General features: G+C 38.3%; 1 protein-coding gene across 1 annotated transcript in view; it reads left to right on the forward strand.

The window, feature by feature from the left end:
• UNC13B (unc-13 homolog B) overlaps positions 1-17725 on the forward strand; it is a 239668-nt gene that overhangs the window by 123080 nt on the left and 98863 nt on the right. Inside the window, 2 exon segments of the mRNA NM_001435262.1 lie at positions 1641-1875; positions 17215-17529. Of these exon segments, the coding sequence (NP_001422191.1) occupies positions 1641-1875; positions 17215-17529 (550 nt within the window).

Raw genomic sequence — 17725 nt, forward strand, 5'->3', positions numbered from 1 at the left:
TTAACTCTTTTCTGTTTCCATTGCATGGATACAGGTTTTTATCTCCTACGTGAACAATTGTAAAAGCCTAATTTTGCAGTCATTAGGAGGCTTCTGATGTCCATATTACTACAAGGATTTTTTTTTTTAATTACTAATATGAGGAGTCCATCGTCTGTTAAAAGTATCTCCATTTTGGAATAGCGAATGTTCCTTTTCCTTATTGTGAGCCAAATGGAAACTTGGCAGGAAAGAACATATGGGACCTTATTAATTATACACATAAAGGGATAGTGTCAGAAATGGCTTTTATATAAAATAAATTACAAAGCACTATTAGGTTGAACTCCCTTTCTAAGCACAGTGTTACTTATTTTCATTTTTGCTTGGAGCAGGATTTGTAACTATGGTCATTTTAGCTAACATTAAGAAAAAAATTGTAGCCAACCAGGTGCTAGCCTGAAAAGCAGAAATAATTCTATGAAACTGTAGTCAATGCTGTTAAATAACCTAGGCTGCATTGTCAGTAAAACCTCATTGGCAATGCACGTGTTTTCCTCTTCTTCAGCCCAGGCTTGGGATGGGAATTCTGAGCCTAGGGCATAGGTGATTAACAGAAATTATTAGAAAAACCCAATGTTGCAGCAACACAGTAAGAGTGTTGCTATTCTTGGCTGTATCTGAGGTTTTTGTTTTGTTTTGTTTTGTCTTTTTAGGGCTGCACCTGCGGCATATGGAAGTTCCGGGCTAGGGGTCCAGTCAGAGCTAAAGCCAGATTGAAGCCGTTTCTGTGACAGACACCACAACTTACAGCAGTGCCGAATCCTTAACCCATTGAGCGAAGCCAGGGATCAAACCTGCGTCCTCATGGTTACTAGCCAGATTCATTTCTGCTAGCCACGATGGGAGCTCCCTGTATCTCAGTTTTTAACTTGACTTCTAAGCCTTGGCTTTGACCTTCCTGATTTCCCAGACCAGCTTCTGATGGTAGACCTGCTTATTTTGTTCAACTATGTATTTTATTTTATTTTATTTTTTCTGTTTTTCGGTTGCACTTGAGGCATATGGAAGTTCCTGGACCAGGGGTCAAATCAGAGTTGCAGCTGTGGCCACAGCAACACCTGATCTTAACCTACTGAGTGAGTCCAGGGATTGAACCTCATCCTCACAGAGACAACATTGGGTCCTTAACACACTGAGCCACAAGGGGAACTCCCTCAACCATGTATTTAAAGTCTAAAAACACCATATTAACTTTGAACAAAAATTTCCCTTTTTTAAGAGATGGAAAAACTGTTTCTTTCCTTTTTGCCCCCTTTTGATAATAGTAGAGTACCAGAATCTATTTAAGACATTTAAAAGCATATTTTCATTAGGGTTATGAATTCCAGAGAATTCTGCATTGGGAAAATGTGACTTGGAACTCCTCTCAGAATCAGCACTAAAATTAAACCAAATGTCTTATCTCATTTGATAAAGAGAGAGACTCATGGGTATTGAGACAGTTTTTGCATGACTTTGAAGTCACTGGGCTCATGTGCAGCTCAGCTTGCTCTTATTCTCAGGGTCTAGACTTGTGGCTACCTAAGTTAGAAGCAGAAAGAGATTCTGAAGAACTAAATGAAGCTGGAGTGCTTTGATTGATTGTGCTTATTCCACAGCTTTTGAAGATCCTGATAGTGCCGTTGATGACAGAGATAGTGACTATCGCAGTGAGACCAGCAATAGCATCCCTCCACCTTACCACACGACGTTCCAGCCCAATGCTTCTGTGCACCAGTTCCCCGTGCCGGTGCGATTGCCACAGCAGCTGCTACTTCAGGGCAGTTCCCGGGACTCTTGTAATGACTCTGTACAAAGTTATGACCTCGATTATCCAGAGCGGCGGGCCCTCAGGTGGGTATTGGGAACAAAGCACTTTCTTTTTCCTAGTGTTCAGGTCCCAGGATGCAACTGACATTAAGGATTTGGATGCTTTGACCTAAGGTGATAGGGGAAGTATAGCAGTATGATGGACCAATCTACAGCTATTTTGTGTAGATTCTTAGTTTTTTTCCCTCTTCCTTATGTTCTCATCTATGCATTTCTATCAGTAAGAGTTCTCTTTATGATCGACAAGTGAGGTTAGGCCCACTTGGGGTAGATGACTGAAAAAAACCTGTTCACCTCTCTGCCCTGCCCAGTGACTTTGATACACTTTTCCCCAAGATTAAAATAAGGAAATCACACATGTTAAATGCTTGGGTAATTCTTCCTATCTAAGTATTTCCCTGAAAACTTAAGAAAACGATATGATCCCACCATAACAGATTTAGTACTTTGCTCGAACTTAAAAAAACCTTTTTTAAAATTTATGTATAAAATGTTTACATGTAAAAACATGTTAAGGTACAATACAATATACAGTAAAGAACCTCCCACCCACATCTGTTGTCCTCTTCTTCCTCATCCCCTTCTGTCTCCTACTTCTCTTATCACCCTTGTTTCTCATGTATCCTTCTGTAGACTATTGCCATATATCTATGAGTATAAAAGCAAATACATACATATATGTTCCCTACTCTTTTCTCAACTTTAAAGAAAATCAGACTTAAAATTTAGAGCAATAATACAGTGAACATACATATTCATGTTGCCTAAATTCACCAGTTGTGTTAACATTCTGTCACATTTACTTTATCTTATTCTCTCATATATATACACACATTTTTCTCTCTCATATATACACACATTTTTTTCCTGAACCATTTGAAAGCAAGTTGCAGATACTGTATTTCCTAAGAAAAAGGATTTTTATATAACTTTAATATGATCACACTCGAGAAATTTTCTCATCATGGCTCAGTGGTCACAAACCCGACTAGTATCCTTGAGGACATGGGCTCCATCTCTAGCCCCTCTCAGTGGGTTAAGGATCCAGCATTATCTTGAGCTGTGGCGTAGGTCACAGATGCAGCTTGGATCCTGCATTGCTGTGACTGTGGTGTAGGCTGGCAGGTGCACCTCTGATTTGACCCCTAGCCTGGGAAGTTCCATATGCTGCAGGTGCAGCCCTAAAAAAAAAAAAAAAGAAATTTGATAATGTAATGATATTATTTAATATATAGACCATATTTAAATTTCTCTAGTTGTTCCAATAATGTTGCTTGTTTATATTTTTTCCTTTTTGATTCAGGATCCAATTAAGGATCATTGTATATTATATGTGACTCTCCTGTTTCTGTAGTCTCCTATAGTCTAACAAAATTCTCTTTACTTTTTTTGGTCTTTTAAGTCACTAACATTTTTTGAAGAGTCCAAGCAAGCTTTGAGAATGCTCCTTAATTTGGTTTTGTCTGATTGTTTTTTCACGTTTAGAATCAGGCGAAACGTTTTTGGCAAATATATGACATACATGTTTCCTTCACAGTGCATCAGCAGTCACATTTTAATTTGTCTCATTATTATTGACATTTAGATTAATCTCTTCGTTAAGAAAGCTAGTATATATACCAGATTTTTTCAGTGTAAAGTACCTTTTTCCTTTGTAATTAAGGATCTCTGGGATGATACCTGAGATTGGGTTAGTATTCTATTTCTCCAACAATCTTTATTTATTTATTTATTTTTAAGTGCTGCACCCTTGGCATGGGGAGGTTCCCAGGCTAGGGATCAATTAGAGCTGCAGCTGCTGGCCTACACCACAGCCACAGCAACACAGGACCTGAGCCACTCTGTGACCTACATGGCAGCTCACAGCCATACTGGATCCTTAACTCACTGAGTGAGGCCACGGATTGAACCCGAGTCCTCATGGATACTAGTTGGGTTCGTTTCCGCTTAGCCACATGGGAACTCCCTCCAACAACCTTTTAGCCCTTGATTTTAACATCCATTGATGATCCTTGCCTTAATCACTGTTTCACTGGTTGGAGGTTAGTTCTTTTTAAAAACCATTCCAGTTTAGCTCATACTTTTGTTTGCTAAAATTTGCCATACTGTAAGGTGATTTCTTTTTTTTTTGCCCACCCTACCAAACTGGTAAATGTTTACTCTGCACCTCAGATGGTCACCTATCTGCTAGACAACATCCTGACTCAGTTTACTATCTCTGAGAGTATTTTCAGTATAATTTTTTCATATATCAACCATCACATAGAATTCTTACTCTTCATAATCTGATTCTCAAATGAAACATGGAAGGAATCCTACTAAAGTTGGTTCCTGCTTCTTGCTGGTTTATTAACTGAATATTTGCATATTTTATTCATTTGATTTTAGTTGTTTATATTGTCATTAAGAAAAAAATATAATAACAAAAGAAAATTCTTTTGGCTCTCTTTTCCCTCTGTATTTGCAAGCATTCAATGTGCAGGCCAGTAATAATAATGGCACATCAACTTATGACTATCTGTCCAGAAGAATATATAGTTTATCTAATCATTACCCTATTATCACTGCTGTAATAAGTAACACTAGGAGGAGCATTAGTGATGTATTTTTTGTTGTTGTTGTTGTCTTTTTAGGGCTGCACCTGAGGCAAATCAAAGTTCCCAGGCTAGGAGTCGAATTGGAGCTGTAGCTGCCATCCTGCACCACAGCCACAGCAACTCAGGATCTGAGCTGCACCTGTGACCTACACTATAGCTCATGGCAATGCCAGATTCTTAACGCACTGAGCAGGAGCCAGGGATCGAGCCCCCATCCTCATGGATACTAGTTGAGTTTGTTACTGCTGAGCCACAATGGGAACTCCCTGTGATGTACTTTTATTTATTTTTTTTATTTTTTTTACTTTTTTGTGTGTGATGTACTTTTAGTTGCAATTTTTTTTCTAAAATTTTTTAATTGATCACATATGAATTTGATTTTATTATGTCAGTGTATGTAATGAAATTAAAGACTAAATATTTTATCATTTCCAGCAAAGGAAAACAAGATTTTTAAGTGAATTTGTATTATAGACATTTTTAACTTAAATTTTTGAAATGATTTTTTTCCTTGAAAAGTTTTGAAGAAATTATATCACTTGTTTGATTTTTAAACTTCCATTACCTTAAATACTAAGTTCTTAGAAATAGTCTAAGACCTTAAGTTACAGCTTTTTAGGAAGAATTTTAAATCTTTGAGGAAACAGACCTGTTTGTAGTACCTTGCAGTAAATTAGAAGTGTAAAAATAAATATTTTCACTTATTACAGCCATATCTATCTACTGACTTAAGCTGGAACTATAAAGACTTGTTCTAGAGATAATATAAGAAAGGGAATGTATGTATATGTATGACTAGGTCACTTTGCTCTACATCAGAAATTGGCATGACATTGTAAATCAAGTATACTTTAATTAAAAAAAAAAGCTCTTCCAGGGTAGAGTTTTTAGTTTGAATTTTTGAGGATATCTGAGAGTAATGAAACTGTGTTAAAAATATATATATATATTTTAAAATGTATGTATATAAATTGGATGTTCCCACTCCACCAAATAATAAGAATAATCAGAATAATGGGAAATATATGTTAATTGTGTAAAAATATATAATTTGAGGTTCAACAGTAGTGTTGGACTTTATTAGCTATTATTAGTGTTGAGAGGATTAAAAGAATATTAGTCTCACTTTTGAAGATTTTTAGTGGCTAAGTGGCCACTTTGATATAGTTTCTGTTTCCTAAGAAAATACTATTAGATGTTAGGTCTATAGAAAAACACACTGAGGTGACAAGCTCCTAGTTAGTATACCCTCTCTATACCTCTACCTCAGAACAAGGGAAATAATCTCTAACTATTGAATGGTTGGCTGTCTTCTGTATTCATTGACTTAAGTTAGGCATGTAGCTTCTGATTCTGTAATCACTAATGGGAAAGATTTTCATTTCCCTGCAATCCTTAAATGCATATAGCCTTTAGATTTCACAAACAATAAATTATGATGCTTTAAATAATTTTTTCTTCTTGGTACTGTAAGAGGTTTGACTTATAGTAGTCAAGGATTATTTTTATTATTTTTTTACTATTTTCTTTTTAAAAGTAAAAACATGTTACTTTTAAAAAGAAAAATAGATATTCTTGGCTACGCTGCCTAAAATACAACTTTTAGCAAGTCAACAGCTTGGCAGCTTTTCAGACTCCAGTTCATCAACAAATTTAGATTTCTTGAAATCCCTTGATATATTTTCATGGAATATGTAACAGTTCTAAACTTTGGCATTGCCAGTACGTTCTAAATATTGGTGGAACATGTTCATTTTGTTTGTTTCTTTCTTTTTTTGAAAACAAAAGGATCCTAAATAGCTCATGGTAGCAACTGGAGTATTTTAAAGTTGTTATAGTTATTCTTTTACTAATGTGAAAAAAACTTTTTGACTGCATTGCTATAATATTGATTTAAGAACATATGGATTATTTTTATCATATATTTTCAATCTGAATGGTTTTTAATCAAATTGCCGGTTTTACTAGTTTTAGTTTTCTCATTGAATATGCATTAAATCTTATAATTTGTTTCTTTTCCCTGTTTATCCTTTTTTCTTTGCCTTACTTTTCCTGCAATTTTCTCTCTTTACATCAGACAAGGCTTGCAGGCCCAAAATGACAAAATTAGGATTATTACGTCTTTCTCTGATGTTGACTATGAAGAGCAAGAAGATATATATGAGGAGATAGAGGGGAAAATGTCACAAGAGCTTCTAGAAAACAGTAACATAAATTTAAAGGAAGCAGAGGTAAAAGAAGCAAGAACTCTTTCAAAACCTGATAAATATTATAGCCAGCAAGTACAATCAAAGTACAAGAATTGGAAAAAGATACCATCTCAAAATCAAGAAACAGACTTCTCTACTGCCTTTAACTATGACCTTAAGTTTGAAACATCTACTTTCTCTAGATATCCTCAGAAATATGATACAATAGATAGGAGAAGGAAAAAGACACCCTTATACAGTCATTTTGAAGACAGTGAGAGAAGAAAATATAATGATAGATCAGGAACTAAGACTAACTTCAAAAGTACATATCCTAACACTGAAAGTTATAACCATTGCCATGTTGAAAATAAGGAACAAAATTACCCAGTTTTGCATCCCTACAAAAATGGATTTGTGGTTAAAAGTGGCAGGTGGACCACTAACTTAGAAAATGATGATTATGATCTTCCTGGTTTTGAGAACTTAGAAAAGTCATCTGGCTTAAACCAGCATGTCACTAATTTCACTCCATTAGATGTTCTTGAAGATTCTACCAGTAGCACTTCTGATGAGCTTCTGGGTTCCCCTGTTTCTGATAAGCAGGAAGGTTTACTGTTACCAACATGCCATCTATCCAATGTCCATCCTATTGGAGGTGTTCCAGAAGAGTATTATGGAGCAAATCCTGCATTTCCATCACAAAGGACAAACTGTGATACAAACACACTTGGAAATCTGTCTGTGTTCCCTATGGAAGAAATGACCCCTTCCTCTACTGAAGAACCCAAGGACAACTATATTGATACAATGGATGAGCTTCAGTGTTTGGTAGAATCAGTGTCAGAATATTTAGCAGAGAAGGAAGAGGAGATTAATAGATTTGGTTCCCTTTCAAAAACTAAAAAAATACTTAAACACAATAGTACTGTTAACAATGCAGAACAGAAAATGCCTGGGGATCAAATACCATCTTTAAACATTGTTAAGAATGACAAGGACAAGGCCATCTCTTTCCCTGAGCTGAATGGAGTGAAATGTGCTGTTGGTTCTTTATTCAGTTCACTCACAGAAAAGGTGGGTTCAGGCACAAAGCATCTAACAACCTCTGTGGAAAAGCTGGTTTATGTAGTTCCAGAGAAAACAGAAACTCTTCATCAAACAGAAACGATTAATTCAGCATCTATGCCCAGAGTCAAGTCAGTACCAGAGAAGGATCTTTCTCTACAATGTCCATCTCCATTATCTGGTCAAACAGTTGATAATAAAAACTTTGGCAGACATGACAAAATCTCTGAAAATGAGCACATGGACAGCAAAACTGGAAGTTTAGGCCTTCAGCATTCAACAGAAACTGTTGGAAAGGACTCGGTGCCACAGAGTCAGAGTTCAGTTATGAAGTCAGTTTTCAGCATGCTAAATCCATTAAAGATCTTTTCAGAAAAGGATGAAGCCAAAAAAGATGATGACCAGGACAAGCCAACAAGAAAGGAAAGCTTTGTTGTGTGTGCTTCTGAGTCAAACCAAAGGGAAGATACCCTTGGCAGTGACAGTAGCATTGCCACTTTAGATAAGGGTGATGGAGAAACTACAGGCTGCTCCCAAATGCCTCTAAGTGAGAATTTGTTGTCTTCCCAAGCAACCATTAAACCTTCAAACTTAGCTAGTTCTGCAAGTAAGAAAGACGATGTTGAGAGTCTGTTGGAAAGAGAACCCTGTTCAGATATGCCTCTATTACCAGATCAACCAAATACATGTGCCAAAGATACTCCAGTAAATCCTTGTGTAGCTGGCAGTAGAACTCCAAATAAAGAGGCATCTTTAGAGCCATTAGAGGGGGACAAAACTACTGGTGATGACTTCCTTGAGCCACTCAGAAAATCCTTTAGCAAGTTTTTGCTTACTTCCCCTGAGACCTGTTCAAAAGAAACTTTGTCAGACTCTATGAAAATTCACCAGGTGGAGGAAGATGGATGGGAAAGGGGCCTTAAGAAAGATGGACATTCCTTTTCCTTTAGTGGAAAACTACATATTCCATTTTTCAAAGTTCTTAGTCATTCTGAAAAGCAGCAGGATTTAAGAGAGAAAGGAAACATTTTCCCTTTGTTTAAATTTTCTTTCACTGACAGTCAAAAAACTGTCAATGACCAGAGTTTTCATGGCTCAGCAGTAACCACTGATGAAGAGATCAAAAGAAACAGCCATGACAATCCCAAACTTAGTTCAATAAAATCTAGTTCAGTTCCAAATATTCATAATAATGTAGAGAATTTTGGTGATATAAAGACATTGAATAAGAGTGATCAAGTGAATATTCCTAAAGATGCTGCACTTCATAAAGTAAAGTTGGATTCATCTCCAAATATTAATAATGATCTTTGGAAATTTCAGAGTATAGAGGAATTAAAATCAAGTGACCACTCAGCAGCAGAGAACTGTGAAAGAGATACCTTAACCATTCCTGGAGTTGTGCCCAAAGAACATGTATCCTCAGATTCTTTAGGAGAAAGTAAGACTGTTACACAAATGACATCTTTAACAGTACCAAACTCTTCATTAGCATTTACTTCTACCATTACACAACCCACCTTGGCTAATGAAAGGAGTGACAACAAACTTGTAGATAAAGCTTCTAAGAAAAGTACCCAAGGAGGCCTCCTTTCTGGCTTCTTGAACAGGTTTTCTTCTCTTGAAAACTTATCTAGTCAACAAGAATTAAATTTAAAAAAAGATGACTCTCATCACAGGACTAGTACCCCAAGCTTTTTCTCTGGAATATTTAACTTGATATCCAATAGCAGTATGACTGATTGTAAACCAGATGAAGCAAAGTCTGTGTCTTCAGGTGACCTAAAAAGTTTGAATGAAAATAAGTATTTATCCTTGGATGAGATCCCTGTTACTTCATGTGTGACTTCCGAGAGCCAGAAGAACCATGAGAAACAAGAAACTTCTGGCCTCATAGAAAGCTGCTTATCTTTACCTAAAGAAAACATACCATTATCTGATGCTTGGGTTGATAATCATCATTGCCCTCCTACATGGAAAACCCAACAAAGTGAAAAGAATTGTCTCTCTTCTGAGAACAGTATATTTCACTGCACTCCAGTCGCTCAGCAGGACCTCTTAGAGAAATCTTTGGCTAAGAGGCAGACACCACACCCTATTCTTGAGGCAAAACTACATGAAAATCCTAACAAGTTAAAATCACCTTTAATAAATACTAACATTCTTAGTAAATCAAACCATCAGGCTTTTGAAGAGATGAACAATCCTTTCTCTTATGAATGGGATTCTGATATAAAAGATTTCTCTAAAAATTCCAGAAAACTTCAGCCAGTTTATTATATAGTAAATCAGAATATGTTTCCATCAGCTGATGTTTTCTTGTGGCCTGACTCAGAAAACCCAGCAATAAATTTTTGCCGTAAAGATCAAAATGCAAATATCTTGGAATGGAGAACAAATCCAAACAGTGTCATTTGGTGTGACTTACCATATGAATCATTCAACCAGTTAGCATTTAATGAAGATTACTTATTAAGAGGTGATATGTGGGCAGCTAACTCATTATATGGAAATTCTTATCTTCCGATTAATGAGACTAAGAATTCGTTAGAAGAATTACCCATTGACTTAAGTTGTTCTTCAGGTTATGAGAAGATTACATGCCCCATAGTTGATCTAGACTCATTAAGAATGGATGAAAACTTTGTTTTTCCAAGTGTTGGTTGTGAATACCAGGAATGGTTGTCATGTCTTGAGAATGGAATATGGTGGCCCTCAGAGGATGGAAATTATGGATATTTTATGTTCCACGATGGTCAATACATCTATTCTTTCCTTACTGATTCTACTGGGCAGTACGCATATTTATTTATACCCAATTGTCCTTATGAAGAGTATTTGAATTGTGATTTACAGACAAATGATCTCTCAAGTATTATGTTGGATGATAGCATTGTTTCTTCTTACAGTTTTAAAATACTAGACAAGGAAGGTGAATTACTGTGGTATGTTGAAGAGGAACCAATTGATGACCCTCTTGATTTATCTGTGGTTTTGCCAAGAAATGAGGGACCAATGTGTCTAAATTTAGAAACCTTTTCACAAGTTCTTGAAGAGTCAAGCTATGGCCAAAGGGATCAACCGTTAGATTTTTCAGGTTATAATCCTCAAAAGTCTAAAAGAGACTTTGTATCTTTCAAAGAAAGTTTCTGTGGTTCTGAAGACTCTGAATGTGCATTGGATCTCAGAAATCAGTCCCAAACTGTTGGCAATCATGTCTTAAATAAAAATCAAATTATAAAGGGAGATAAGCCTCAGCCTCTAACTAAGGATTCATCAGTTCACACTTCCAGTTTCCACTGGTTCCAGTCTTCTTTTGAAGAAGCTACTTCTTTGGTTCATCTTGAAAGTAAGACTAACATCCCACAGCAAACAGAAGAAATGTCATCACTGAACAAAGTAACTTCTTTATTTTCTGCTTTGGGTGCTTCAATTGGAAGTACTTTCAATTTTGATAAGAATGAATCCTTAGAGTCTTCTGCCACACAGAAAATGGACCAGCAGTCAAACTTTGCAGAGCTCAGAAATGATGGTCTTCAGTCATTAATCTTGAATAAGCAACTGGAGAGTAACTCCCAAAATGAGGAAGAAATTGTTCTCAAGAAGGATTCAGAGAGACAAATAGTATCCAATGTTCAGCAACAAGAATTTACTAAAAATATAAAGCACGAATCTCCTTTAAATAAAAGCATTCATATGAAAAAACAAAGTTTTTTAAAATCTGTTTTCCAGGTAAACCAAACAACTCCTCAGGCTAAGTCAGATATAGAAGATGAAAAGATGATTACAGCTGACTCTGTTTCAGTTACTCTTGTGTCACAGTTGAGTAGGGATGAACACAAGAATTGTGAGCCTCCACAGGACCAGACTTCCAAAGAGTCTGAGAGAACATTATTTCAAAGTGCATTGAAACTTTTTGGTCGGGAAGAAGACTCTTCAATAAGTACAGTAGCAAATGAGAAACAGGCGTCTGGATTTTTGAACCTCTTTAAAACCCAGGGGAATAAAGAAGCATCACCAAATTTAGGAAAAAATGGAGATAAAAGTGGAAAGATTTCATCTCAGGAAAAGAATGAATCTTCTGGTGTCTCAAATTTTTTTGGTACCCTTGGGGGTTTCTTTAAAACCAATATATCCTCTATACAGACAACTGAAAATATGTCCGTTTCTTCAGTGACTAATAAGAATGAGGTCAAGTCAAGTCCTAATCCAACACAACTAACTAGCCAGGGTGTTGGGAACCTTCCTGCTGCACCAGTTTCTTCTAAAGGGAAGGTTCGAGTTAGAAATCTGAAGAAGCAGACTACTATTGGTGACAGCGGGCTAAAGGAACCATCAAGTAGGGAGAGCCAGGATAATCATTTGACTGAAGAAGAGGCACCCTCCAGAGACCATCTAACCCAGCAGCCACCAAATTCATCTTTCTCAAAAGGTTGTCTCAAAGAGTCTTCCAGAGATTCTTTTCTAGAAACTACTAGTGTGTCTACAGTGACAGAAGTTCTAAGAAGTGATAAAATATCTTTAGATACTCTCAGCAGAAGAAATTCAGATAAACACGATCATTTTTCTGCCAAAGACCAGAGTTTTGCAACTGCCACAACATCTCCATCCCAACCAGAATTGCCAAACAGGAAAAGTATATTTTCTTTCCTGACTGGATCTGAGAAGTCTGAGAACAGAGCCTCTGCTAGCCTACCAAGAACCAAATCTCAAGGAGAAGGGCTATTCACACTTCCTTCCTTTTTCTCCACTGCTAACACAAGCTGCAAGAAGGATGCCTCTCATAATAGCTCTTTCAATTTCTTCAGCTTGTCCTTTTGGGATGAAAAGCAGCAGACTCCTGAGGAAAAACATAGCCTTTCAACTGTTGCTCCAGTGACTTCCCAGCCCTGTAAGAAACCAAGTGTTATTGTAGGTATAGGTGGTACAATGGCTAGAGAAGGTTCCAATGGCAATAGAGATTGCATAGTCCAGGAGGTAGTTCAGGAACTGCAAAAAGCTCCTTGTGTTTCCATTATTAACACCACTGAGATTACTTCCCTTGCAGATAAATTCGATATAGAGGAGCACTATCCAGGAAAACTAGGTTCCAGTAATGGACCAGGAACATCTTTAGCAGATTTCCAGTTAAATCAGTCACAAAAAGACATTGTTTCTCATTCATCAGGATTTCAAGCACAAAGTGAAACACTGCTCATTTGTCCAGAGACCCCTGAGGTGTCTCCGCATGAAGAAGAGGCTTTCACACAGGAAGCCTTCGTGAGTGACTCATTGGCCAGCTCTTTTTCACATGATAGCCATTTGGTTGAAAAGCTCAACAATTTAGACACTTGTACTAACTACCACCAAAATGAAAGGTTTACTAGCGACCCATTGAACTTACCATTAGAAAAGTCTCCTGATGAGGTCTTAACACAGATCCCGGAGTCTGCTTCTTCCCCTACAGGGCCAGAGTGTACAGGGCACTTCCAGAGTCATTTTGCAGATAAAGAGGAAGAGAAATCAGTGTTGGACTCTTCAGTAGAAATGTTTTCAGGGTTTGTGACCAAGGTGAAATCTTTCTCTGGGTCCTTAATTGAACCTCCTAAAACTTTCTCTGGACTTTTCTCTTCTCCTAAACCTCCAAAGAAAAACTCCTTTTTCTCTCTTTCTTCTGGTGCATCATCTCAGCCTGTCAAAGGTGAGTTATTTGGAATTTTCAAAAGTCCCAAGCCAGAGACATCCAAACAAGAGTCACCTATCCCAGCTCCCACACTGCTTCAAAATGTTAGTTCCGGAAATGCTATAAGATCAGTAACTCCAGAAAATGTGTTGAAAGAAGCTGCCTTTGGAATACTCAATTCAGAATCTGTTGTCAGTGACTGTAGAATGACTGTGGTTAGCACAAAGTTAGACTCAGAGACTGTGATAAATGATTCTAAACTAACAACTGAAATGGAAAATAATATTCCTGATAAAATACCAGAACCCCAAGGTACTGAAAAAGTTGAGGCTGCATCTTCTGTCTCGGGAGATGATACTGGGCAAGGCGTAATGTCTCTGAGTGATGAAGGAGACATGGGGGTGTTGCAGGGCACAGACACAGAAGCATCATTGGAAGCAGAGCATATTTCATTGCCAACACAGCTGCATCCAGATCCTACCTGGATTCCTCCTCCAGTTCAGCCACCTCTTCCTCTTGAGCCAGAGCCAGATATGCAATCTGCCTCCACAAACCAAGACATCTTAGAGCCACAGGCAACCAATTCACTAGAAACCAGTCCTAAGCTATTCAGTGAGACAGGTGTTGGGCAGAATGCTTCGTTGGAAACACAAGGGTACCTTTCTAACCCTCTGCTGGAGGAAACTGTGCTTTATGCCAAAGACAGCAATGGAATACTTGATGCCCAGAAACATCCACCTGCAGTCCCCCAAGAGACTGAGCAGCCAAATGTTCGTTTTGAAATCCCAAACGTAACCAGTTGGCCAAAGCTCAGTTTCCCATCCTCTGCTACTGACTATGGGAAACCACTGAGCTCTTTCTTTTCTTCATCTTCCTCCTCTGGCAATAGAGCAGTAGAGACTGGTTTAATGTCCAGTTTTAAGAAGTTGTCAACTCTCTTTGAAGGCGGTAATGAGGGGAAAGGGAATGTAGCAGTAAGTGAGTCAAAATTAAGGTTTGGAAAGAAGCTGGATCTTTCATTCCCATGGCTAAGAGAGAACAAAGAGGGCCCTGAACAAATGCCTGCAGAATCTTCCTCTCCAATTTTGGTTATCAGCAGTGATCAGGGCATTAAATCTAGTGAGGCTAACAAAACTGTGGACTCTTCTCAAATGACTGGGGCCTCTGCTGAGCCACCTAAGGCCTGCACTCAGTCCTCTGGGACCTCAGAGCAGCTGCTGGAGGCTAGGCTAAGTGTATGTAATCTTGAGCTTTCAGGGCCTGGAGACCTGGAAAACCAGGAAATTCCAGCATCTGGAGAACCCTGTGGTACCAAAGATAATCCGTCTGACCCCACCTGTCTTTCCGAGAGTCATGAGGAAGAACACCGCACTGTCTCTGAGCTACTTCACCAGCCAGAAACACATGAAGAAGAGGAAGAGTCTGCTAGCACTGACTCTGTGTCAGATGTACAGCAGCCAGTTACTCTGCCTGACAGCAAGGGACCAAAGACCAGTAAAAGGCCTGTTCTCAAAGCATCATAAATGATTTTAAGGAATTGACCATTTATGATGCAGTGACTTAGCAGTAGATTAATCATAGCCTGCTTCTTATCCTTCCTGTGTCTTTCCCACCACCTGTGCTTCATGTTAATTAGGGGTTAAGTAATAAGACATAATATGTGGGTATTGTCATCTTTTCTCTCTGCCAAATGTAATTCATTTATTGGAACAAATTGCTTCTTGCTTAAAGAAAGGCTAGGCCCTAGGATTTACTCACTCTGGTTTGCTCTGCTTTATATACTATAAAATGCCTTATATAAAGGAGAAGAGAGAGCAAGAACAGGTAACAAGTTGTTGAGTGGCATATATTAATTACAGCCACACAATAGGCTAGAATGCTTCCTTGGGTCTCCAGCACTTATATCTATAAGTGTTTAGATATAAACAGATATAACCTGTTTTGCTTTACTTTTCCAAGTCTTCTAAGATGTTTTCTCCAGTGGCATTGAGGGTATTAAATAAAATACATGGAATAATGTATACTATGTATCCTATTCCATGTGGATTTGTACAGCTTTTTCCAGTCTCTGCCTTTTACTACCCATGAGACTGCTGTCTGATAAGTGATTTCAGTGAAATCTCACAGGAACTCAGGGCTCTGGTTTGCTGTAGCTCTTCAGTCTAGAGCATTGTACAGGGTCCACCTGCAAAGGTACTATTATTTCCCTTAAGAAGAGGCCCCATACAGGGAAGTTTAAGAATGCTGTCTTAAACTCTGCCCCAAACCAGTCTAAAAAGGCTGGTCAAGGACTTTGGAGAGAGAGAATGTGTATGCGCATGTATGTGTATGTGTGTTGGAAACTACTGAAAATGATGGCCTAGTATCTATCCTACTGCCATGGATGAAAAATCAGAAATCAGCCTAGTCGGGAGGAAGTATAGGAAAAATATCACTGGAAAACAATGATTTATCTTCATTTGGCCAAGAAAAAACATAAGCCCTTTAGTTAAAGTTTGAATCTTCAGCAAGGAAATTCCTTGTCCTTTTGCATAGAGGCTTTCCAGCAAGATACCAGAAGTAACAATGATTTATCTTCATTTGGCCAAGAAAAAACATAAGCCCTTTAGTTAAAGTTTGAATCTTCAGCAAGGAAATTCCTTGTCCTTTTGCATAGAGGCTTTCCAGCAAGATATCAGAAGTAAAATGAAGGGCCTCTGACTTGGGATGGGCCTATTCAAATGAGCTGGGATAGATCTTGTAGATCATCTCCAAGTTCCTCTATTTTGAATAGGACTGAATCCCTTAAACTCAGTATATGGCTCAAGTGAGTAACTTCTGAATACTGCTCTTTCTGGTCACGATTCACTGCTACTTTCTCTGCCACAGCTGCTATTTCTCATAGCAGGGGAACAAATTTCCTTTTTGGGTACGAGAATTCAGGTGGTTGAGAGAGCCTTGAGCTGGCCTGTCTTCAGCTACAGAAATACATTAATATGGTCCTGACTCAGATCCTAGATTTGGACTGTCTCCACTTTGTCCAAAACTGAGCTATATCCTAAGAGCAACTGAATTACAGATGGGCAGGTTCATCTTTGGGATGCTCCCTTTTCTGCCAGCAGTTTCATTGTAACATTCATGTCAATGAGACAATTCCCTTGAGGAATTTCTTGGTCCTAAACTCCATTTTCAAGTGGCTTCAATTACCTCATTGTGCAGATGGCTGAGAGATAATTGAAGGAACATGTTTGCTCTCCTTTGCTCATTCTGAGGGACAAACACAACTGTAGAGGAAGAAAAAGAGAAACTCAGTGTAATAAGTAATAGAAAAAAAGGAGTTGAGTTCATCCATTGTTTTGGACACATCCATGGCAAGCAGAAGTTCTGGGGCCAGGAGTCAAACCCAAACCATAGCATTGACAACACCGAGCCCCTAATGGCTAGGCCACCAGGGAACTCCCATCTGTCCATGTTACTTTGTGGAAATTAGAAAACTTTATTTACAGCCACTGGACAAGTTTCTTTAGAAGTCCAAGTAGAGAATTTTAGGCTTAAACAACAGACAATTTTGATAATTCTTACTCTTACTTACAAATACCACATTAAGATAAAGTATTCATCAAAATCAAATGCCGGTTTGAGGTTAAGTGCTGATGGGGAGCTCAGCATGTTGTATTGTTTTTCCTGTTGTGATTCTGCTGAATAGAGATTAGTTCTTTTGCTTGCAAAGTTTGGTCCTCTTCCCAGGAACCTCCTGTTTGTGATCCTTTCCACTGATAGGATCATTATTTATTAGAATTATCCATTACTTTGCTCTGGTCCCTAGTGTTTATTTATTTACTCGTCTGTCTTCCTCTCATTCTCACAGCCCCACCAGCAGCAGTAGGTATGGCTCCTCCTGTAATGTGAGTCAAGGAAGCTCTCAGCTGAGTGAACTAGACCAGTGTCATGAACAAGACGATGACCATCGGGAAAGGGACTCGATTCATTCCTGCCACAGCTCTGGCAGCTTCTCTAAAGATGGCCAAGTGGGATTTGGAGAACAGGAGAAGGCCTTGGAGGTGACAGGTGAAGAGGAGAAGGAGGGAGCATGTGAACCCAAAGAGATGAAAGAAGATGCTACAACCCATCCGCCCCCAGATCTGGTGCTACACAAAGACCAAGTCCTAGGCCCCCAGGAAAGGTAAGTGATGGCTGTCTTGAGGAGCTCACATGGTTTCCTCAGTACCTGCCGTGGGGTATTGCTGAATAGAGTATAAGTGCTTTTTGCTTCTTTGCCTACAGCTGTATATGGTGGTAATCAGGATGCTAAGGCTTATCTCTGCACTGCTTCCTTTGATTTTTGGTATAATTTTCAAAGTATTTGGAGGATCTCTGAA

Source organism: Sus scrofa, chromosome 1, assembly GCF_054392235.1.
Source record: "Sus scrofa isolate SSC_HxYL_T2T_F1_AM1 chromosome 1, Sscrofa_HxYL_maternal_Yorkshire_Landrace_v2.0, whole genome shotgun sequence".
Classification (NCBI taxonomy): Eukaryota; Metazoa; Chordata; class Mammalia; order Artiodactyla; family Suidae; genus Sus; species Sus scrofa.